At 35.6% G+C, this 26,038-nt stretch overlaps 3 protein-coding genes across 3 annotated transcripts; all 3 read left to right on the forward strand.

The window, feature by feature from the left end:
• Positions 1–2,058: 2,058 nt before the first annotated feature.
• On the forward strand, positions 2,059–5,587 carry LOC127789674 (secoisolariciresinol dehydrogenase-like). Its single transcript, XM_052318621.1, has 2 exons — positions 2,059–2,214; positions 4,677–5,587. The coding sequence occupies exons 1-2, from the start codon at positions 2,174–2,176 to the stop codon at positions 5,467–5,469; spliced, it is 834 nt and encodes a 277-aa protein (XP_052174581.1). The 5' UTR covers positions 2,059–2,173; the 3' UTR covers positions 5,470–5,587.
• Positions 5,588–7,819: 2,232 nt separating this feature from the next.
• Positions 7,820–8,537, forward strand: LOC127789548 (40S ribosomal protein S17-like). Its single transcript, XM_052318453.1, has one exon. The coding sequence runs from the start codon at positions 7,911–7,913 to the stop codon at positions 8,334–8,336; it is 426 nt and encodes a 141-aa protein (XP_052174413.1). The 5' UTR covers positions 7,820–7,910; the 3' UTR covers positions 8,337–8,537.
• Positions 8,538–18,744: 10,207 nt separating this feature from the next.
• Positions 18,745–19,682, forward strand: LOC127790468 (protein GL2-INTERACTING REPRESSOR 1-like). Its single transcript, XM_052319997.1, has 2 exons — positions 18,745–18,943; positions 19,064–19,682. The coding sequence occupies exon 2, from the start codon at positions 19,066–19,068 to the stop codon at positions 19,393–19,395; it is 330 nt and encodes a 109-aa protein (XP_052175957.1). The 5' UTR covers positions 18,745–18,943; positions 19,064–19,065; the 3' UTR covers positions 19,396–19,682.
• The last annotated feature ends 6,356 nt before the right edge of the window (positions 19,683–26,038 follow it).

A 26,038-nucleotide genomic window follows, 5' to 3' on the forward strand; every position in this document is an offset into this window, starting at 1 on the left:
ATTACTTTTGAGCTTAATAAACTCTCCATTCATTCTTCCTAGACTGACACTAGGCAAGTTTTTGTAGGTAATAGCAATAAACTCTCCATCCATTCATTCGAATGCCTCTTTTGTTCATTAAAAAGACCTCTCAATGTGTTCTCTGTTTACTTGCTTTTGTGGATGATATGCTTATCACTAGTTAACATGAGATCTAATGCAAGCACTTATATATGGTATGAAAAGTCAGCTTTTTTCTTAGCTTTGAAGCATTTAGAGATTATCCAGGTCTTTACTTGCCTTAGTCTAAATATACTTTTGATTTGCTCACTAAGACTGGTATGAAAGACTCCAAACCTTGTTCATCACCTATTAGTAAAAGTTATAAACTTCTCATTCTGAATAGTGGTGTTTCGTTATCAAATCCTTCATTAAATAGACAAGCTATTGGTTTTCTACTATACTTGTGTTATACTAGAGTTAATATTTCTTTCATTGTGAACAGACTCAATTAGTTTCTCAAAGCTTCTATAGGGAGGGACACATTGGATTGCCTGCAATAGACTTCTTAATTAGATACCTCAAAGGCAATATTACAAGAGGTATTGTATTTAAGCTAGCTACACACTTAACACAAGAAGTCTTCACTAATGCTGACTATGTAGGTTGCCTGGTTAATAGAAAATCCACTAGTGATTTTTGTGTGTTTGTGGGTGGTAATCTAATTAATTTATTTGTAAAATTATTTGTCAAATTTATTTATGAGAAATGCGATAATTCTCTATAATTAACTATTTTTTTTATTATTTATGATCAAATTTGTCATCTCAAAAGAAAGAGACGACAAATTGAGAATAGATAAAGGGGTGACTCAGCCTTCAATTTTCAGTTTTTAATTTTTTTTTTGTTTTTTTATTCATCTTAAAAATAGAAATTAACATATTTATTTTCAACTTTATTTTATTTTTTAGTTCATATAAGTTTTTATATTTTTTCCTCTCCAACCTTTCTCATCACGGCAAGTAAAGATATTAGTAGCTGTATATTGTTGACAATATATTTGATGATTATTGGAAGAGTCTTCAAGAATTGTTAACTCTATAAAAGTTCAAGTTAGTTTATCTTCTTTTGAGAGTTGTTGACTCTCATACATATATATGTATAAAAGTCTTTGATATGCATTGTCGAGCCACAACTTTTGAAATAGGTTGATACTAATCATTTGGATAATATTTTAACAAGATCAAATTACCAAGAGGTTGCATGTTGACTCTTGGGCATCAATCTTCCATTATTTTGGGGCAGGGCAGGGCATCCCTTGTTTAATCCATGGCTAGTTCAGGCTCTCGTAAATTTTTGGGTTCATGGGTGATCTGGGCATTAGGGGGTGGAATAATTTTGGATGGTTCGCAAGCTTTTGGGGACTATATATATATATATATGCCACTGGAATTAATGGTTGAAGGTTGACTTGAAGATGTGCTTCTCCTTAATGCATGCCCTCTATAACTGGGGCTTTATTTTATTTACTTATTTTGAGCTGGAATTAATGGTTTTCTTTTAATTTTATTTTATTATTATAAATTATCAAAGGAAAAATTAAAAAGAAAGATGCCAAACCAAATACGGCATCCATGGTCTCAGCTGCAGCCTCTTGACTTGTAGCCAAATATTCGACAGCTGGATGCTCTCCCTGCCCTCTTTCACTTGATCTTTGGACTTTAGCCATTTTCTTTCATCCCCAATTAAAATTAAAAATCACATCCCTTTCAGTCTTATAATTGACAATCGCCATGTGGTCCAACAGCTACATTTAAATTGTCAATGACATATTAAAATCATTTGACATAATTATATCCGTTTAGATTACTTTATTGAATTTGATAAAGTCGAGAAATCACACCAAGTTGTTTGCTGTAGTTTACTTTTTTTATTTATTTTAATCACTCTATTTTTTTTTTTTTTTATAAATTTTAATCGCTGTCACCAAGGGTCTACATTTTTTTGTTTTGTTTTTACGCTTTTCATAGTAAGTCTTTTATTCAGTTATTAAAGATAAAACTTGTCTTCCCCATGTTTCTTTAAAATTTTATTCTATATAGACCTTAGGGCTCGATGTCTTAGATCTACAAGTTTTTCTCCTCCTCCTCTCTCTCTCTCTCTCTCTCTCTCTCTCTCTCTGTGCGATATACATATGGCAGCCACCGGTTCGCTTCTCTCAGCCATGACAAGAAGGTAAGCAAATCGAAGTGATTCTACTGGTTATTCACAATATATTCTTCCATCTCCATCTCTATGCGTTTTTGCGTGTGTGTGTGTATATATATATATACATATAGAAAGAGAGAGAGAGAGAGAGAGATGCAGTAGTTGCAGCATGAATTTGTCATTGAGATAGCTAAATTCAGACTTTTGCATATATGTATAAATATATATGATTTGCAGATTGATTTCCGTTCTTTTACCTGTTTTCATCTTCTTCTTCTTTTTTTTTTAATTTTATTTGCTTCGATTCTCAATTTGATTGTCTGAGCTTGCCGATCAGTATAAGTAATAATAATATACTATTAAATTAAAATACTAAAACTAAAGTAAGAACCATTTATGTTATAGTCTTATAATAGATGGTAAAAATAGGGAGAGAAGAAAATGGATATTTACAAACAAAGGATAAACATATACATATATATATATATATGCTTACTGAATAACCAATTTCACACAAGTTTTTTCTTCCTCTGACTTGTTAAAACTGGATTTATAAATATTATTTTATTATATCATATGTTTTTGTCTTATAGAATTTTGATATCACTTGTATTGATTTTAGAATTTAATTGGGTTTGGTCGGTTTAGTCTTGTTTTATGATTAGGCTAATTTTAGGTTTAAATTTATATATTGGAACGTGATTGGTTTAAATTCAGGTTAAAGTACAACTTAAATTAAAATGTATGTAAAAAAAATATTATCAAAGTGTCCCTGTCTGTTTGATGTTCCTTTATTATTAAAAAAAAATACTAATCTGTATTTGAGGTATTTCAGCGTCAAATTTGCGTTGCACAGGACTTTCGACAATTATGTAGATTTCGTTACACGCAGCCAAGGCACATCACGATTCACGAGGCCACGCAAAACTATTTATTTATTTATTTGTCCACGGCCAAGCTAACAATGTCATGGGTCCAGGCAACAATGTCATTTCAGGAATCATTTCGTTATTTTCTCATTTAACCCCCCCAAAAAAATAAATAAATAGGGACACCCCATGAGTTTTGGAAACTGTAACAGGTTTAGTTTAGCGTTAACAAAAAGGGTAATAGGTTTAGATTTTTATTTTTGATGGTAGATAATTGAGTGTTATAGGAAGAGATTTTATATGTTTGAAATTGTTATGTTGTATGCTATAGATAAATGTTAACAACAAAACATTTATTTGATGCGGTCAAAATTAAAAAGGATTGTGGGCCTCACTCACACACACCCTCTTACATGCTCGTTTCGGGTTTGTATATTTATAGTGGATTAGTAAAATTTTTTATTAAAGCATCTTAATTTGGGATTAACCCCCTTGCGTCGATCGTGCTCTCGATTTTGATAAATAAGGTAAATTACATGTGGAGATTTTGTCTCATCATGTAGGGTAAGAAATTGAATTTACAACTTATTAGTGTAAATTCTAACTTATTGTGATTCAAACACTTAACATGTACCCTAAAGACTATTGCATCTTAACTAATATCATATGTTTTCCACCCATGTATTGTATAACGGGACAACGCCAAACCATATAGATCATTACATTATTATTATTTTTTTTTGGTTTAGTACTTTACTAGTGTTATGATTTGCAATTTAAAATGTATTAATATTGTCATTTATATTTCTATGTCATCTACATTTGAATTTCATGTGTATTGCATGTGGCCTTAATTTCATTTGCATGTGAATTTATTATTTGGGTTGTGTATACATAAGCTAGGTTGGGCCGTTGGTGTTCGCAGCCCAACAAGTCTAAGCCCAAACTTATTGTGTCAAAGTCATTTATCCCATCCATGTATTTGGCCCACATATATATATGAGTGAGATTTGGAGAAATTAGAAGGAAGCTTCATTTTTGCTTGACACAAACACACGAACAGAAAGCCCTAATTAGGCAAGAAGAAGAACACTGCACGCGAAGAGCTCGATCGAGACGATCAAGAAGGCACTCGACGATCAGAACGGACAAACGAACCACAAAGCGTTTCCAATCTTGTCTCGCAGTCAGTATGTATCACTTGGGGTGGTTTTTGTGAGAGATTGATAAAGTGTGAGTGTTGAGTTACTCAGGAATCTTGAGCATTGTACTTTGTTACATTTCTTGTTGTTATGGTTTCTAATTTGTGAGTTGCCGTGATGATCTTGTGCGTAAATGTATTCTGTAAATCCTTTGATTATTTTAGTGAATTGACTACAAGTAGAGCCTTTGTTGTAAGTAAAATCTTTTGATCTGAACACGTATATCTCTTTTTCTTCAGTGCATTGTGTTGTGATATTAATTTCTATTTTGACTTCTGATTTCGTATCATAGGCTTGGGTGCATTGTGTTGTGATATTCATTTCTATTTTGACTTCTGATTTCGTATCTTGGCTGCGTATCATAGGTTAATCAACAATTAGCAACAAACTAACGACATTGTTTCTCTATGTCTCGCAGGCTAGAGGGAAAAGTGGCGCTGATTACCGGCGGAGCGAGCGGCATCGGCGAGTGCACCGCCAAACTCTTAGCCCAACACGGTGCCAAGGTCGTCGTGGCCGACATACAGGACGAATTGGGCCACTCAGTAACCGACGCCATAGGCTCCTCCAATTCCACCTACGTCCACTGCAACGTCACAGACGAGGAGCACGTCCAAAACGCCGTCGACAAAGCAGTCCAAACCTACGGCAAACTCGACATAATGTTCAACAACGCGGGCATCGTCGACGCCAGCAAAGCCCGGATCATCGACAACCACAAAGCCGACTTCGAGCGCGTCCTCGCCGTGAACGTGACCGGAGTCTTCCTGGGCATGAAACATGCCGCCCGAGTCATGGTTCCGGCCAGGAGGGGCAGCATAATTTCGACCGCCAGCATCAGCTCGAACCTCGGCGGCGCGGCGTCGCACGCCTATTGCTGCGCAAAGCACGCCGTGGTGGGGCTGACGAGGAACCTGGCAGTGGAGCTCGGGCAGTTCGGGATTCGGGTGAATTGCATGTCGCCGTACGCGATGGCGACGCCGCTGGCGACGAGGTTCGTGGGACTGCCGGATGAAGAGCTGGAGATGGCGATGAACAATTTGGCGAATCTTAAGGGGGTGACGCTGAAGACAGAGGACGTGGCCAATGCCGCCCTGTTTCTGGCCAGCGATGAAGCAAAGTATATTAGTGGACATAATCTCTTCATTGATGGTGGATTTAGCGTTCATAATTCTGCTTTCCAGTTGTTTAAGTATCCTCCTGAGGCTTGATCTTCTTATCCAATTCAACTTCATGGAAGAGGATCCCACCGAAGGAAATGTTGATGCTACAATTTACTCTTTTTTCTTTCTTTGATTATTTATGAAAATTTACTGTCACTATTTTTTTTTTTGAAGTATGCAGAAGACGGGATAGAAGAATATAATTTTGTAGGAGAAAGTGATTTACTCTGTGAATTATGATAGAGCTAACTAAGTGTGTTTTTGGGTTGGGTCGGGTTGGTTTGGAATTTATAGTAACCCCCTGATCCAACATCAAATTAATCACTAACTGCAATGGAATCAACTAATCTGAAAAAAAGATGATCATAATCATAATTAAATCATCCAACTAAATGTCGGGTCATGTCGGGTCGGTTTAGTTTGAGTCTCAGTTTCAATTTATAGTCTTAAATTGTAATTATATGAATTCCTTAAAAAAAGTTTACAGCTTGTTTAACTACAGTTCCATTTTCGGTATTTTGTTTTCCTTTTTAAATGTTTATAAACAAAATTTCGTTTATAAAATTTTAAAAAGAAAAATTGAAAATTAAAAACGAAATTGGAGTGATTGTGTGACAAAGCAACTTAATTATTTTAGAATTCTGTACCCACCACTGCCACTTAACGTCGTATAACACATTTTAAAGTCTACGAGCTATATATATTTTCTGATATTGAATTGACTGAAAAATGTATATATCACTCAAAATAGCATAAACGTAACATAATATTAGCCGCTGTCCTGTTTGCATGTCAATCCAAAAACCAAACTGTTGTGTTGACTATATTAATTAAGAATATTATGTTATACACTATATTTATTTACTTATTTTTATATAAATCAGTGTGTCTTAGGTCTAAAAATCTAGAGTGGTAGACTTAAATTGGAACCAATTCTAATAAACAATTCACGTTATAAAATCATTCTTATTAAATAAAAAATAAAATGATCATTTTATATTATATTCCCTTTTATCTTTTATCTCTTTTGAGTTCGATCTCAAAGAAAAAAAAAAAAGGATCATCTCAAATATATGAATTATCGCAAATGATATATTTGAAATGAACCCAAATGGATTCATCTACTATGAACCTTAAAATTTTTTTTAAGACAATGTGATAGATAAATATTATTAGTATTGTTGAGAAAAGCTAATGTCGCTGGCTTATTGAAAAACGAAATAAAATAATAAGATAAATAAGCGAGAAAACACACATAATAAAATAAAATGATGAGACAAATAAGTGAGAAAACAAAATACCTTTAAATTATAAATGCATTTTTGTCATCTTCTAATGTTCAACTAAATTATAACGGAAGAGAGAAAATTGTTGCGTAACATTAAACATCAATTACTAGTTACATTTTTCTTAAATATTACGGGTAATTTTTAGAATTATCATAAACATTAGGAGGACCGTGTGATTTCAAATATGAAAGGGTAAATTTCACATATGACCCCTAAGATTTACTTAAATTGTACAGATACCTTTACAATTTTAAAAATAATATGCAACATCTTTCTCATTACATAATACAAAAAGTAACCATTTTGTCTCTGCACAAATTCTATGTTCCTAGTTTCACTTTTCTTTTCATTATTTTTTATTTTCGTCTCCTATTCTCTTTCGTAATCAAATATGTTTAATGACACATATGACATAAATCTTTAATAGAACTTATTTTTTTCTTTTATCTTTTAACAATTATTATCATGATTATCAATGCAATGACTTGTTTAAGCATCAATAATCATGATGGCTAAATCTTATTATATATCTTTTTTTTATCACTTATTATTTTTTTCTCATTTCTCTTTCTAGTCTTGGTTTGATGACTTTAATTTTCACTTAATCTATTCCTAATCACAATAAATTTAGGCATTGGTTTGGGGACCACCATGATGATAGAATAACAGAAGTAGAGGCAAGGCAAAGATAATAGTAGGATTTTCTCTTTATTAGGTGAATCAAAATTTTTTATGTTTTTTGACTTAAAATTTTGAACTTGGTTTTTGAGATTCAATCAAAATCAAAGATCACATTTGGGTTCTAATCAAATCCAAAAGGTGATTGGTGGCTACTTTAGAAAGAATTAACAACCATTTATTAATGAGAGAGGACAAATAATTTTATGGTCATGAAGCTCAAAAAAATGTATATTAAGTCTAAAAAGATACGGATGATTAGTACAATTTAGATGAAAATCACGGACTGTTGGTGAAATTTACCCAATAAAAAATTATCATAAGCAACTGGAATTTTTTATTTATTTATAATTTTGGGTTTTATTCCAAAAACTCCGAGGCTAATTTAGACATTTCATGCCCCCTAAAAGACGAAATAAATACCAAACTCTATCCGCGCTCGTCCCTTCCTTTGCACAAAACCCTAGCCACCAGTACCACCTCTTCCTCCTCGCTTCCCTCCGCCGCTGCTCTCTCTCAGCCATGGGTCGCGTCCGCACCAAAACCGTGAAGAAGTCCTCGCGGCAAGTGATTGAGCGCTACTACTCCAAGATGACGCTCGATTTCCACACCAACAAGAAGATCCTGGAAGAGGTGGCCATCATCCCGTCCAAGCGTCTCCGGAACAAGATTGCCGGCTTCTCCACTCACCTTATGAAGCGTATTCAGAAGGGCCCCGTCCGAGGCATCTCCCTCAAGCTGCAGGAGGAGGAGCGCGAGCGCCGCATGGACTTTGTCCCCGACGAGTCTGCCATCAAGATCGACCACATTGAGGTCGATAAGGAGACCATTGATCTCCTCGCTTCTCTCGGAATGTCCGAAATGCCCGGTGTTGTCGTCAAGGAGGATATCGGCGTGGCTGCGCCTGCCATGCCGGCGTATGCGGGACGTGGTGGCAGGAGGTACTGATGTGGTTCCGTCCATCGTATTGGATTTTACTTGTTTGTTTCTGTTTTGATGGTATCAGTATCGGGTACTGCCTAGTTTTGTTTAGATAATTGAGATTGTTGCTGTTGTGGTTTCGATTCAAGTACTCTGGGACAGTTTTGGTGTTAAGGTTATTTGGTACATTTGACTTATTGCAATATCTACAGCTTAATTTGGAACAAATTTGTGTTATCATTTCTAGAAGGTTCTGGCAGGGATGAGTAGTTATGGTTTTTGTGTGACGTTGGGCACTTTTCCCGGATTCTGTAATGGATACTGCTTGGTAGATAGAGTAATGGGGGTTTTTGTTTGAAATATATGTTGATTAAAGGCGTAACAATGTTGATGTCAAAATTGTTTGCTACGCTTATTTTTGGCTTAGTTGGGAACAGAATTTCATGTTAATGTTGCTTATGCTTTGTGTTCTCTTAATCTATGTGAAAAGTCATAATTTGAAAGGAAATTCACCTTATTATTGATTTGAGGTACCAAAGAGCTGAATTCTTATGAGTTCTGCCTGGTGTCGGACTTCCTTGATTGTATGAGTAATGAATGCTACTCAGTTTGGTTTAATATGGAGATTGTGGTTTGAATATCAAGCATCCGAAACAACTTTATGTCACGTGCCTAGTTTAAGAGATAATTGGAAGGAATTTGGGGAAGACAAATTAGAGGAAATGGGAGGGAACTAGGGAAGAACAGAAACAGTTAAGTGAGATTAGGGAGAACCAAGGAAGAGGGGGAAATTGAGAGAGTCTGAAATCAGATTTTCATTCAATAATATTGTTGTATCTTGAATCAGCCTTATATACTGATCCGGCTGCTAGGTTTGGGCCCAATGGGGCTGCCAATTATTCAAATCAATACAGCTGAAGGCTACTACAATACAACTAAAAGAAATTCATTTATTACCTAATTACTACTATGTCCTTGGGTCATGACAATTTCCCCCCCTTAGAGAGAGTTCTTGTCCCCAATAACCTGCTGCAATTGGTCTCATTTCTCACCCAATCCCGATTTGCTCTTCTTCTTCTTTTCCGTCCTCCAGTCCTTCCATATATAGTAACTGCTTCCTGCATATGTGACCTGGGCTAAACTGTTCTCCACACTGGTAGCACAGCCCTGCCTGCCTCCTTTGTTCCATCGATAGACTTGGCTGAATTAGGGTTAGTATAAACCCTATGACTTGGATTTCCTTCCAGCTGCGGACTGTTCACAGGATGAATTTCAGTTAGGAGATGGTGTTTTGTCATAAGGGCTTCCACCGACAGCTCTTGAATCTGCTTCTCCTTCTTTGATTGACTGCCACAATGCCTAAAATCATTGTCGAGCCGCCTACAATTCTGAGTCGAGATTCGCTTGCTCCTCTCGGTTTCGATCAATCCTTGCTTCCTTCCAACTTAGATCGAAACATGGAAAGATCACTGCTCGATCGCTTTGGCAGAGTCGACAGATGTTGCCTGTACATCGCCTTCGTACAAATGGCTTCCAATGCATAACTCTGATTATCGTCTAACCTCAATTTGTCAGAAGTGAGAATTGATCGCTGCTGTTGTCTATGAAACCGCTTCCAATTTGCGATCGGCTGCCAGTGTCTCCTTCATAACTGAGATCACCAGGGTTGAGGAATTGGCCTATATTGCTGAACTCGCCTGCTGCTACCGATTTTCATACTCGCCTTCAAATTCCGATAATCAACTGTTGGAAGCAGCCATCGATATCCGTCAGAAATTAATTGACAAAGGAACCGCTGAGGAATGATTGCTCTGATACCAAATTGTCACATACCTAGGGTTCAACCTAGGGTTTGAGAGATAATTGGAAGGAATCTAGGGAAGATAGATCAGAGGAAATGTGAGGAAATTAGGGAAGAACAGAAACAGTGAGAGAGAGTTTGAAATCAGATTTTCATTCAATAATATTGTTGTATCTTGAATCAGATTGGATCAGCCTTATATACTGATCTGGCTACTAGGTTTGGGCCAATAGGGCTGCCAATTATTCAAATCAATGCAGCTGAAGGCTACTACAATACAACTAAAAGAAATTCATTTATTACCTAATTACTACTATGTCCTTGGGTCATGACACTTTGATGTCAAAGTTGATTAGTACATTTAGCTTTTGGATAAGTGAAATGAAAATTTCATTGTAATGTTGCTGTTACCTTATATCAACTATTTCAAATGGCATGTTTTCATTGCAAAATTTTTCTGACGTGATTTTATTTTAGTTCTTCTCAAATCATGCTTCTAAGTATAGTTGAACCATAGGATTGTATGAACAGTTTATCTTATTGTTCCTAAAAGCTCAACTGTTTTTTGAGTTGGCCAGGAAATTGAATAGTAAATAGTTATCATTATCAGTTGTTTCATAACCATACTTCCATACTTGTTTTTGGCTTGGGCAGTATAAATCTTGATTAAACTAACATCAATTGATGGCAGCATAACCAATAGTGCTCGTTATTGCTTTAAACAATGGAGATTTTTCCTACTGTGTTCTACTTCTAAGTATTTTGGGAACAGTTATATGTTGAAGTTGTTGGGTAAATTGGACTTTGGCTTAAGATGGAGATGTTTATAGCTTCATTTTGAGACATCCATTTTACTGTTGTGGTTTTGTGCCATCTTTGGTGTTTAGTTGCTGAAAGGCATGACTCGGATAACTTTTGGTTGGTTGGTCAAAAAATGCACCGGAAGTTTGTAATTCTTTGCACGCTCACTTTAGCTCCATGTTTGTTTTCAGTTTACACTATAGAAAACCTTGTGAAAAGGTTGAACATGTTTTTATATGTAAACAAACTTGCATCAATTCCGGGAGAAGGATCTTGCATTCATCCAAATTTTTCCTTGAATAAGTTGCAGGTCCTATATATGTTATGGTTTATAATTGTTGGCTTGCTTTGGTTGATTTGGTGATGTTGTTTGTGGGTTTCTTCCGGAGTTTTTGGTGTGGAAAGCATCGTATCTGGAAGTATTATCATTGTAGTTTATTGTCTGTTTTAGTTCAAGTTGTGAATGCCTATTTTTTTGATAAGCAAATATAATTGTGAATATCATTGAAACGACAAGATGAAGAGTAGGATAGTCGTGGAAAAAAAGATTTACATAATGACATTTAAGGGAGTTGTTTGTCACGGCCTAGATGTTCTGCCTCTGTGCGGCGCGCCACCCAGTGGAGGCCGAAGAGTAGAGTCAGGCTTACCCATTGGCTGACAAGCACTGTGACAATGTCTCAAACAGGCATCCTGCAATGATATGTATCTGCGTATCAACAGCATAGTAGCGAGTGCTTTTGGTGTACGGCTACAGGATAATAGCGATTACTTTTGCACTGAGGAGACTCAGGACATGACATTTTGGTAAGTGTCTACTGTTATAACTGTAGTTACCCTTATGACTAGTGAAATTTACCCAAACTCTACTAGAAGTCAACTTCCTGGGACAGGATCTGCCACAGAATCCTATATGAACTATTGGCAGCCCGGGTTATATACCTCATAGCAGACTTCCTTGACAAGGTTCTTTTAACGGAATAATGAACTAGAAGAATTGCATGATCACAGTTAAAAGTTCGAATTTCATTTGATGGGGTTGGTTTTATGAATTTTAGTTCTCCAGTATATCTATCTATTTATGTTAACTTGAGAACTAAAAGCTGCCAGGGATCATACTTGTTAATTATCGACGGCATCATGGAAATTCCATTTTCCAATATCTAATCATATAGAGTATCTATATGATGATATTGATATAATTTTGCTTCTCCATCTTCAGCATCCCCGGCATACTGGTTAATTTAGGTTAACCACAATACAGTCTTTATTTGGCACCGTGATGTCAGAATCCATCTGGGCACCTAACCCATGCCTCTGAATTGCCATTGGTTGGAAGTTGGAAACATGTATTTTGCAATGCTACTACATATGTGCATACTGGTTTATTTACAAGGGTTTACTTAACACACATGGACCAGATAATGACAAAAGTGTTCGCTTTCATTTAATAACCTGATAGTAAGGGCTGGTTCAGCTTGGGATGTTCCTAGGAAAAAGACATTTTTCTTATTCTATCTTTGAACCATGGACCTAATTTTCCATGTTCATGTTCAAGATGCCCTACGTACACGCCATTTTCTAATGGCCCTGTATAATCAATAATGTTCAACTAATGGAATGGAAATGACAATCGCTGATGTTTTAACACAGGTTGTTTTCTGATCTAGAATTACTTATACCTTCTTGTCCTTGCATTTTTCTCATTCCATCAAGAAAATATATTATTTTGACACTATGAGATAATGCTCTAAAGTTGACAAGAGACGCATGCAACTATCACTAATGCTTTTGCTGGGGAAAGATAGAGACTGGTTGATCTCTCCTTTATCTTTCGTTTTGATTTCAATTAATAAGGTCAGCTAGCTTAGCTAGTCATGATAAACCTCATCTCTTGAATCCCATCAACCATAAATTGTTACATGGACTTCCAACAACTTTGCCTGTAGACCTAAATGCAATTACATTTGTAGTAGTTGGCGGCCTCAATATCACATGGGCCCATCCAAACCCTCCCCTCTAAAATCAAATCAAATCAAAATCAACAAGTGATCAATCTCCGCACTCAACCAAATTGCCTCCATGTTCTTCTAGAAGAATCAATCGCGACCGCTTATTCGTTATTATCAATCTTATCATATTGATCATAATCATTAATGATTAGGGATGTCAACTGTGTTGTACTAGGCCGAGTAACATGCACGACTTGTTGACACTGGCTTGGCTCATCCCAACTCTCCCCATGCTCTATTTTGCCACATTGCAATATATTAAAATTAAAAACCTAATGGGCTCGCTTGGTGGGGGCCTAGCGTGTACATAATATATTGGCCTGAGATATTAATAATGCTTCTCTCGTTTCAGTGACAAAACTAACTAATAACACATTCTCCAACCCAAACAATAATAATAATAATAACAATAATAATGTCATAATGGTTTAAGCAAAAGCAACAGACCTTTCATTTCCATCATATTTTTCATGTTTAATGCCGATATGGTGAAAGGGGAAAGCTCAACAAAAATATCAAATACCATAAAGGGGTTTCAGATGTGCATAGCAGTAGAGAAAGGAATTATGTGACAAAGGATCTGGTCAAGCAAACAGTAAATTGAGATGTGAACATATTTTGTAGCCTAACTTGATTGCTCACCTAATTAATTAACTGGGTCAAGGATCAAATAGAACTTTTTTCGTGTGTTTATCCTCTTTAATATCTAAAAAATAAAAATGGTTTCACTATGAGGAGCCTGATGGGAAGTCCACGTCCAGTTGTCGATTACTTTTTATAGGCACTACTGGGCAGTAACACCCAACAAACATGTGGAATGACTGGCTATTTTTGCCTCTTTCTGTGAAAAATACTTAGTTGTTGACATCAGCACGAGTCGTGTGACAAGAAGCATCCATCCATCTTTCATCACATTGTAACTCATACCAAGTTAATTTCAATAATAATGATAGGTTTGAAATATTTTATTCCAAACTAATTGTCTAACCAATTAAATCTGAAAGAACTAGTCTCAATAATTCTTTGCCTTAAAAAATATAAATTGGGCATTGAAGCAACTCCATGAAAGTTGCAACAACAATTGATGTATCGAAAGTTGCAATAAAATAAAGAATAATATTAGAAATTATGGTTGATGGCGGTATCATTAGTTATGTGACGTATATGTCATTGTCACTGCTTAACACTTTCTTTAACGAAGATACGATACATAACTAATACTCATAATATTATTTTCAAATAAAATGTACATTATTTTTAGATGAGATGTATTTATTATATCTTGTTTATTATTTAAATAATTTTATTAAATATTAAAATTAAAAATAATATATAATAAATAAAATGACGTACACTTATTACATTACCCTGTATGCATTAAATTAAACGTCCAAAGATGAGAGAAGAACTAGGGAAAACTTGAATGCTCTTAATGGCAGCTTGTGAGGCTCTTAGAGTTGGTAGTTGGTCGTCTAATACTATACTGGGAAATTGGTCCCCTCCCCTCCCCGTTAGGCCGTCAGTGGCGGCGTTTCAGTGCTTCACATTCATAAAATCTCATTTATATATATATATATATATATATTATAAAATTATATTCTTATAAAAAAATGATTCATAAATATATTTATTCAGATAAAATTAATCCTAATTAAAATCAAATTTGACAATATCTTAATTAAAGTAAAATTTAAAATCATAATAATGATCGCATTAAGAATTCCGATTACAATAAAATTTGAATTTCAAATCACAATAATGATAATATTTATTATATTATATTTTTAAGTTTAAAAACTTTTTATTTATTTTGTGTTAAAATAAGTGCATTTATTATTATAATGAAATTAACTAATAAAAATATTTAAACATAAAAACAAGTGTACCTAATACTTCTTAATTGATGTCTTTGAAACAATAATTAGTATTGCCAACTTAGCTTGTTACATTGATTGAGTTTGTTCCCAACACTACCTCAAAAGTTTAGACTTTCCACAATTTTAAAATCTTAAAGGGTACCCTAAAGGTAATTGCCTCAACACACACTCCTCTCCTAAAATTTTAAACTTTAATATCTGCAAAATACTTACAAAATCTAATAATAATTCAGAGAGAAAGGAATAAAATATGTGCTTACACGTTGTATAGAAAAATTCTATACTTATAAATAATTTTAATAAATAATTCTTATAAATTAACGTGATATATGTAAATTCATAATAATTTTATGTAAAATCAAACGATAATGTATAAGATGATGCATGGTTAATTAAGTAGTAATAATTTAAAATTTAGTGATTAAGTAATTATATTACATTTTTAAAGTTAAATTTACCCTATATTTTACATCGCCTTCCAGTCTCATCTCTCTTCTCGCAAAGCATTTTCTACCAAACTTGTCATTTTCCCTCCCATTTTCCACGGCGCCAGCTGTCCTTCCTCCTCTTCGCAGTTTTGTCTCCGGTCGTCTTTCTTCGAAGTAGCCACCTGTCCTCCCAGTTTCGCGCTCCTCGCCGTCATCGAGACCGCTCTGTCTTCTGCGCACGCCATCGCTGCCTCCCGCGTCGTCCGTCGCATCCACCGTCACCTGCGTTGTCCGCAGCCGTCATCACCTATCACGGCCTGCTTTGCCCGTCGCCTGTCACCACCCGCGGTCGCTTATTCGCCCCTTTTTTTTACATATTATTACAGTACCATTAATTAAATTAAATTTTCATTACTTTGTTCATTCGTAAAAAATGACGCATTTATCCATTTTCGAAAATATGCAATTTGTACCATCTTTTAAGAGAACAATTAAATATAGTACATTGGTGATAATGATCAAAATAAAACTTCACAAAGTTATATAGAATCGCAGGGTCAGCCTGAGATTTTGAAGTTCTTAAACGAAACTTTATATAATCCTTTAAAATTTGAGTATATTATATATTTTATTATATGATATTATATATATAAGGGGGATTTCTAAAATTTTATATAGGGGCTTCTTGACTGTTTTTTTTATTTATTATATATTTTATTATATATATATATATAAGTGGCAGTATGTTGTCTTGTTACATCAAATTCATTCTGTTGTCTATTAATTGTGATTTCTTCTCCCATAAAAGTCATCTCCCTCTTTTCTATTATTTTAAAATTTTTAATTTAAAATTAATTTAATATGAAATAGGCTTAGGACCGACCTTGGGTGAGGGGCCCTAGTGACTACCTTAGTTGCCTATTGAGTGAAACATTGAGTGGGATCGTCATTATACTACTGAGTGAAACATAATTATGAAAATAACTACATTAGATGATACATACAATATGTATAATAATTACACGCTAAGATAGAATTTGAGATGTACCTATTTGATATATATATAAGTCTAGAACCAACGGTGTTATATATAAAAGGATATACGTATATATATAACGAACAAGGACATACAAATCTTTTAAATAAAAGCCAAATTGAAAAAAAAACAAAAAAAAAACGAAATGTTAGTGGAGACACTCAAACGAGTTAGGAAACAGCTTTGGAAGTGATTTTGAGAGTCTAAGAAGTGGATTGTTGTTAATAAGTTGTTTGATATATCCATAAATAATCATGAGTTATTAACACCATCAAAAGTGATCACTCATTGCTTTCACAATAAATTTCATTGATCAAATCAAAAGCCTATTACAGGAGTTAAACCATGCAAACCTAGCAGCGGGGCTCAGGCCTTATTAAATTATTAAAAAAAAGCAGCAAACGCTATTATTGGCCTCATGAATTTTGGTGATGGCACACATTAGTAAATATTTTATTATTCGACCTTTACAAAACCGTTACATTGACTGAAAAGAAGACTTTTAGGAAATGAATACAAATAGTACGATGAATGAATTTTAAGCGTGGACGAGAGAAATTGAAAAAAATAAATACGACATTAAAGCTAATAGCTGGTCGAGATATTAAATTAGACGGTACTGCTGCTGCAGACGATGGAAATTAAATTCCAGAAACGATATTCAGAAGGGAGGGGCAGTGAATTTAAATCCTTGGATTGGACCCCACCGCACTTAAATCCCCTGCCCATTCCGCACATCCAACGCGCTACTGCTTGTGCAGCTTATAAATTACACCACTTCTAATTCTTAATTGTTTAAAAGTATTAAATTATTTTAGGCTAAGTTTGAGGACCATTTAATTCAGCACTAAATATTTTGCCAATGTCCAACGGTAGCATCCAGTTTTTATTTCAAATATTCCCACTTTCATGACTAGAAGATGGCACCCATTAAATCATTTCGTACAAAGTAATAATGCTATATTATTTCAAACACTTTATTCATACTTTACCCCCCCTCTCCCCCCTCCATCATCATATATTGTTCAATATATGTTTTTTTTTTAATTTCATTTAATGATAATGATGGTACATTTCATTTAAGGGAATGCTTGTTAAAATGAATAAGATAAAAGGTATCAAGATAAAATTTGAATATTTTTCACACCAAAATATAGAATGATAAGACATGGTCCGATCGGTTCGTCCGGTTCATTTAAATGCACTGATTCATTTTTTGTTTGATTATATTCAAAATTAAGAAAAAATGTATATACAGGATCAATTTGATCCCAATCTTTATTAGTGCGGACTGTTATTTGAAATCAACTCAAATGTATATATAGACACTGTTTATTAAAAATTCTATGCTTTAATTTAGATTTAATGTAGACTAAGTTATTTTAATTAATTGTCTGTCTTTATTCTTATTGACGTTGTTATGTTAAAAAGATAAAAAAAAAAAAAATTAAAAATTAAAAATTAAAGTATAATTGTTAAAAAAAGTCCCCTTGCTAACACACCTAAAAAGCAAGATTATAAAATTATGAAATATTTTCTTAAATAAGGTTATATTGTCTAAAAATTTAATATAAAATTTGTATTTTAATTATATATATATATAGAGAGAGAGAGAGAGAGAGAGGGGGGGGGGGGGAGAGTTATACTTCCTAGTTAGTAGTTGCACAAATCAAATCATTATAAAAGGCCATTTATGTTAAACATGGTAGTCAAAGGTTGACTTCATTATCTGGTAGAGGTAGACAAAGATGAGGCAAAATAGTCGGTTAATTGGCTCGGACTTCCAAATTCGTCAAACCCAAACATATTATTATTGATTGGTTGATTAATAGACGTAAAATACATTAAATTAAATAGTTGGTTAACAAATATGGTTGCGCGGCCACTGCAATTATTTGATAACGTTTTACCAAATGGGCATTCATTAAGAGCGCAATTAAGAAATGCATAGGGGTGGGTGTAGTTGGATTTGTTAGGGAATTAAATTTGAGCTTTAAAAGCCCCAATACCATCTTCCATGTGATGTGCCCATGCATGCTTCTTTTTTTTATTCTTGCTTTTATTATTTTTTCTTTGTTGGACTGGACATTATATTTTTTATTATTATTATTATTATGTAAGTTGCAATTTTAGTATTATTCTTCACTTCTCTTACAAAAAAAAAAATAAAAATAAAAATAAAAAATACACACACACACACACGTACATCTTAAGCTTATTTGAATATTAAATAATCCTGCGTATAAACAAGAATTCATTCATTTTATTATAAGGAGGAGAGTAGCTGCTCAATTCTATTCTATGTTAATTAATGAATGAACGAGAATGAATGCTCCCCTGCCTTGCCTGCATGCACTGACTTACCCGCTTCCAAAATTTACCCTCCTCCTCCTCCTCCTCATTTCCATTTTCCACGCCCATTAATACATTTCCTGCACCTCAATTCAATTCCATTCTATTCATCTCTCTCTCTGTCTCTCTCTCTCTCTTCCCACAATTAAATTGAGCTTTAAAGAGAACCCATCTCTCTCTTGACTCTTCCCTCTATATAATTGTCGCCTCGCAGCTCCTGTTCACCCACACACCTTCCCACCGGCGGCGCTTCCCCCTGTTTGCTTTCCTACCGCCGGACTCCATCTCCACCCCACTCTGCTTGCCAAAAATTTTTCAACATCAAAGGTACAGCCCTCTCTCTCTCTCTCTCTCTCTCTCTCTATATATATATATATATATATATATATATGCAAAAGCAAATGTTGTTAAATTTATTAACTTTGTAACATCTTTTTTAAACATCAGGAATGAATAGCTGGAACGGGCCGAAGCTCGAGTTGAAGCTGAATTTGTCGCCACCGAGGGCGGCCCGGCGAGTGGAATCACCTAGCCGATCGCCGGCGACGTCCCAGACGAGTTCGTGCTTGTCGTCGGAGCTGAACCAGGATGAGAGCCTTCGATACTGCGAAAGCCCAGAAGTCACTTCGATGATGCTGGCGGGCTGCCCTAGGTGCCTCATGTACGTTATGCTGGCCGAGGAGGATCCCAGATGCCCCAAATGCAAGAGCACCGTTCTGCTCGATATCGTCCGCCACAACGCCGCCTCCGGTGGCCGCAAGAAGAGTAGACAAAGCTAGCTAGATTTGCCCGACTCTTTTGAAGAAGCTTTCTCCTAATTCTAGCGTTAGTAGGAGACGGAATTACCCTACTTTATATTTAAATGTAATATATAAAATAAAGGTAGCAAATTAGAATATTCTCTCTTCCTTTTATTATTATTATTATTATCTGTGGAATTTAGGCAACTTCTCGTTTACCTCTTCCTTTTCATTTTTTTCTTTTCAAGGGCCCTACTACAGTAGTGGTGGGTTTAATAGCTAACTCCAAATGTCCCAAATTTTGTTATAAAAATGTTGGGTAATATTTAGAACAATACTGTGCAAATCTATTAGTTTTCTATGCTCGACAACCGCAGGTTGCAGTTGCAGGTGAAGTGCAAAAGGACCGGTGAAAGTGAAAACTCTTTTTTCGATAATGAAGCCTCACCATCACTCTTGCACCAAGGTGTCAAAAGACACTAGATTTGAATACCGATTACAGACAAAACTACCATACTCTTTCACCACCATACCCGTCTGACGGTGAGTGAAGTTTTTATTTACCAGCCGACAAATGGCACGGTATATTTTTGTATACTTTTTTAGAGGGGTTCGTTAAAGACCTCTAAGAAGTACTGCATCACGGTTGACGCTGCAGATCGAGGGGGTTCAGTAAAAACAAAAAAAAAGCACTGCAGCTGCTGAGCCATGGCCCATGGATTGGTCCACAACCCCTCCCAAGTTGTATGAAAAGATCAAATAGCCCTACAGGGTTTAGGCCACGTGAACATCCTGCCCCCATTGTTATATATTACATATATATATATATATATGTGTGTGTGTGTGTTAGAATCAAATTGCCACAACCCACAAGCACGCAGTCTTCTTTTTTAAGACAGCTCGTTGGCTTGCTAGTTCCAAATAACAATTTCTGTCCAAAAGAAATTATCTTTTTTTTCATGATATATCACAATCACTAATTTTTACCACAGTAACTCAAATGACGCGCATAAATAAAAGACCGACTGCAAAGCTCAAAACTATATGGTGTATTTTTGTTTTTAGATTTGGAGATTGGAAGTCATAGCAAGAAAGTAAAGTGTCAAAAGCGAACCATATGATGGATGCACGATACAAGCTTTTATGATTGCCATTATAAGAGACACCAGCCTGATCAGGACATTGCAACTCATACTTGAACACTGTTGCACAAGTCATCAGAGAACTGCAGAGAAATTTGATTCAAATTGGACTTCTAAATTAAATCAAGGATATTCTGGAGTAGATGCTTTGCGGGATGGCGTAAAATTGAATAAAATTATCATAAACCAACAAAATTGATTGTTAACAGTAATAAACATATTCTAACCAAAAAATTAAACAAAAACTTCACCAAAATAATAACACAACAATAACAGCTTTGAAAATTCAAGGTAAAATAGTGGTTATTCCTGTTGTAAACAAATGAACAGCACCTAGCTGCATCATCATTCTACTCAACAATTCCAACGAAAAAAATTGAATTTGTACACAATTTCTCAATAAATAATTAACACATGGTTATAATAAAAATCAAGCTATATTATGAATTTTTGTATGGCTCAAGCCTCAAGAGAAGGTTGGGACGGTGAAAGGAGGAGAGTAGGGCAATTGGGTAAATTGCAAGAAAGAAGCATGAAGACGGAGGAAAGGAGAGAGAGGGGGGGGGGGGGGGGGGAAGTTGTGGTGGGTAGTTCGAGCATTCATAAAAAGAAGACTGTATGTAGAATGAGAGAGAATTAAAAACAAATAAATGCAGACAGTAATTGAGACAGTTGAGAATAATGAGGGCCATTACATCACCTGATAAATACGAAATTTAATTCACAACCCTCCCCCTTGGCTCTCTCTTTCATTCTCAGCCTTTCATTTATTTCTTTTTGCCTACGTGAGTTGCCATTCTTTATTTGGCAAACCCTCTTCTTTTCTCCTCCCCCTCCACTCCATACCCTTCCATTCAATTCAGTTTTTACTCCCTATTCTCCTTCAGGCCCCCTAAATCATTGAAGTTCATTATTTGTTACTACTAAATGTCTAAATCATTTACGACTAATTTGTTTGTTAGTTACTGAAAGAAATAATTATATAGGTGGTCCATTCTTACAGTATTCACACAACATTCAGCCTGGACCCAAAAATTGGGCCATCTCATTCTTGGCTATCTGTGTGAATTTATTTTGACATGGTGAGACCCAGCCCAAGCCCCTATATACAGGAGCAAAATGTCAAGAAAGAAAGTAAACAGAAGGCATGTACAGCCAAATAGAAAATAGCAGTGTTCATCACATTGCATTACAGGGAGCAGACCATGCAAGTAAAAGAAAAATGAGCTAAGGCCTGAGGGACCACTAAGTACTCCCACCTACAACTTCAAGCACCTAGACCTTAATTCCAGTTTCATACAAACACGGTGGCAGGGAAGAAGAAACTAATTCATACCTGGCAGCTGGTATATATCTCATAAAACAGCAGCCCTCTGCACCAAATTCAACCATGTTGAAAGCCTTTAACACTGGCATCACCAAGAGCTATGCCACAAGGTGCAATTTGTCTACACTGGCTTCATTATCAACACAGCATCCCAAAAGTAAACAAGTTCACCTTGACCCTGTAACGCCTCGTTTTCCCACAACGTGCATTATCTCGAGATTTTGAAAATATATATATATTTTTTTTCAATATCAAACACACAACATAAGTCTCTCGATACATATACTTTCATCATAATCATTTCCCGTCAATCCCGATCGTACCTTCTTAGCATATCAAAATTTAATAATAAATAAACTTAAGACAGGTATTAACAATCACATCAGCGGAAGCAAAATCGAAACCTCAATGATATATAACCGACAATTCCTTTACAATAACCAAATCGATGTTTCACATGAAAATATCAAAATATTACATAACCTCTGAACATTGTAATCATAGACAAAACCTACGAAAACTAAACATAGCAGCTACATCTCGATGACATTCTTTCCCTTGGCGCCACTGCTTTCACCTGGAACGTTTGAATATTCCAGGGACATAGTCCAAATTAGATGCTGAATCATCCAAGTGAGAGTTCAAAAACGTTTTCATGCAGATATGAAAAATCATATACAAAATCGATAAATCCCGACATGCACCAGCCTAAGAGAATCCCATATAGCACTTAACCCTAACCGGGGAAAATGAAATCTCTCTAAAGGCGACACGACCACTTCGGCCCATTGACAAAACAATCCTGCTTAAGAGGGACACCTCGACATATGAACCCGAGAATCACCCAATTGTCATTGTTAGGCTTTACGCTCCAACTCAAAAGCATTCCAAAACCCAACGCAACCCTAGCCCCAAGAGTGTCACATCAGCACTATCCTCGGAATTGATGTCACCTCGGCATTAATGCTATTGCTCAAAGGAACCTGGGGTGGTGTCCACTCGCAGTCCCGCCACTTGAGCCAACAACCGGGGTGGTGTCCACTCTCAGCTCCGCCACTTGGGTCCCGTAGGGTGAAGTCCGTCTCAACTCCGTCCCAAGTGGGTCACCTAGCATTAATCCTAGGTATGCATCCTGAGTGCTGTCACTCTGTGCTACGTCACAAGTTACCAACCCACGTCCCACATGGACGACACAAAACAAGCCAATGTCGAAAATCATAACATGCATAGCTTAAAATCAACATTTCGATGTATGCAATTTACCGTACGAAATTTAATGCATGTGTAAATAATCGTTTGGACAATCCATCACAATAAACCAAGCCATAAGGATGAACACTCACAATAAACCATTCACATGTCACTTAAAGTCTTTTCAGGTAGAACCACTCACCTTGGGCTAAATTCAAGATTCCTTGAAATGCGTACCCAATTGACCTCGATTCTCGTGCCAGGCGCTCTATAGTTCAAATTCGAGCCTCAACGATACCCTAGACGTCATGTGCATTCAAAGGGAAATTAATATCTATTTTCTCAATTTTCTCATTATTTTTCTCTAATTTCTTCCTATTTTTCTCTCGATAATTTCAAGTAAATACCTCTTCAAGCATTTTTTCTAAATTTTTCTCCACAAAAATTCATAAAACAATATTTATAAGCTTATGGAATTTTCTGGAAATTTTTCAGATTTTTCTCCTATTTTCTCAAATTTTCATAATTGCTTTTTCTTGAAAAAATTTATTTCTTCTTGATTTACTTCGAATCTCCTCCAAGAAAAATCACCAAAACTCATAAAATAAATCCCTTATCCTTCTGGAATTTTCTCAGAATTTTATAAAAATCCCTCCTATTTATTTTCCATTTACCTTTCCTTTCAAAAATCCAAAATAATTATCTCCTCAAGAAATTTCCAAGATAAAAATTTATCAAAATAAACTATTCATCTTTCTTGAATTTCTAGATATTTTTCCATAATTTTAATCCCTTTAATTCTATTTTTTTTTATCGAATTTTCTATATTTTCAGCATTTAAAAAAATACAGAAAATACCTCCGGTCATCTTCTCTGGCGACGGCACACCGAAAAATTGAAACGACGACACCAGGCTGTTCCTCTCCCTTAGTCGATCCCAATGGTACCTATCTTGCTTAGAAAAAACCACCGAAAGCCTTCCGATTTGGCTGAAAACAGTCGGCCGAAGCTATTCCGCCACCGAACTCTGGCGAATCAAATTGGCCTTCGATTCGAACTCCAATTGACACAAAACTTTTCAGATTTTCTACCCATAGCCTTGCAACCAAAAGCCCCTTATTAGATCCCTCGATCGATCACTCTACAACCCGATTTGAAACTTCACGCAATATGTATATATATATATATACGACCGAATGTATATATATGCGAAAACACCTTCTATACTACTCCAAAAATTTCCAAAATCTCCAGAAATGATCCTCTTCCCTCAAGGATCAAAAGACCCTTATTGGTTTCCCTCGATTCGCTCTCAAACTTGAGCGATTTGATTATTCAAATTCGGCCGAAACCCTTGGCTATTTATAGCCAAAATCCGACCCCTACGTGGCCAATTTTTGGCCAAAGCTTCATCCCCACGCCTCCTAGACTACCCTAGGCCATGCCCTGACGAACCTAGGCTGCCTAATCGCCGGATTTTTCGGCCAAATCTATGGCCAAATCGGCCATGCATGTACAACTTTATGAAAATTGCAGTTTAGCCTCTTGGAATTTCTCTTTTGCATTTTGGCCCTTATCCTCAAGTCCTTGATCTTTCTAGCACCATCACTAAGACCCTCAAGATTAGAACTTCTCATTTCTCCCTTGAAATTTCTGAAAATTTACCGTTTTGACCTCCCTCGGGCATTTTTAGAAAATTACACTTAAATCCGATTGATCGATTTGACCTCAAATCCATTCGATTCAACCCGAAACCACTTAAGGGTTGTTCTATACATCAAATATTAGTCCTAGACACACTTTGTTGATTTTTTGGATATCGTTTATAACAATTTGGTAATACGACCTAACTGTCAGGTGTATTTTTGCTGTATCGAAAATTGTTCCCTATCTCATTTCTTTTATAACTAAAAATCATAATTTAAATCACTTGTCATTACTATACCATTTTCCTTGGCTATCTAGGGTCCGGGGTACTCCCTCTAACTAATTCAGTCGTCCAAAGCTGTGTTAGTGTACCCTATAGTCTTATTTTTTTCCAAAATTCCATTTGTGCCCTTTACCAAATATCATTTTTGTCCTCAAATTACTCTCGGGTATTACAGACCCAATGGAAACAAGGTTAAACATGAATTGATATTGAATCCCCCCAAAACTGACGTGCTAAAGATGGAGGAGAAATTCTATTTTTTTTTATTAGTTTATTAGGTTAAGATATATTATGCTTTTGTTTACTTAAATTGACAATATTGACACCTGTGTTCATGGAAGGAGATGAACTTTCTCTTGCTCAACCTCAACTCATTAAATAGACAAGCTTGCTTAACATAACAGAACTCAGCACATTTTATTTACAAAGAAGCACAAACAAGCAACTTAACAAGCCAGACTGCACTGTTCACAGAATTGGCTAGGTTCATTTGCAACCCTGATCGCCATGTAACACATTTACTACATGACACACTAGGTTTGCTCCTTTGTACACCTCCTACCTTGCTAATAAAAATGCATAACACCAAGCAACTGTTCCCTTCAATTCCACTAATACTACCTGCAATATTTATTGTGATATTCTAGTGATGTCAAACCCTAGTTTCATACCACAGCCAAGCATCTTTCATTTTCATGATCAACAGATTCATGGGTTAGGAAACCATTAGCATCAGTGAAATTTCAAACACGAAATTGAGTCCTAATTTCATTCTAACATTGGAGATTGAATGATGGGAAATAAAACTTGCCTCTATTCTCTATCACTCCATCTTTTAAAACACAAAATTGCACCCCCCCCCCCCCCCCCCCCCCCCCCCAAAAATCTTTTCTCTGTAGGAGTAAGCTTTGTGATGATGATGATAACTTATTTGCTAATTGAAGAACTGTCTTCCAGACTCCAAAGTCGGTAAAATCCTCTTAAACATTTGGCAAATGCAAACCTAATGGCAAGGAATAATATTTGTCAGAAAAAAACAGATGCTCTATATCGAGCACATTTTTCAAATAATTGAATGGTATAACCTAATTG

This window comes from Diospyros lotus, chromosome 14, assembly GCF_014633365.1.
Source record: "Diospyros lotus cultivar Yz01 chromosome 14, ASM1463336v1, whole genome shotgun sequence".
NCBI lineage: Eukaryota > Viridiplantae > Streptophyta > Magnoliopsida > Ericales > Ebenaceae > Diospyros > Diospyros lotus.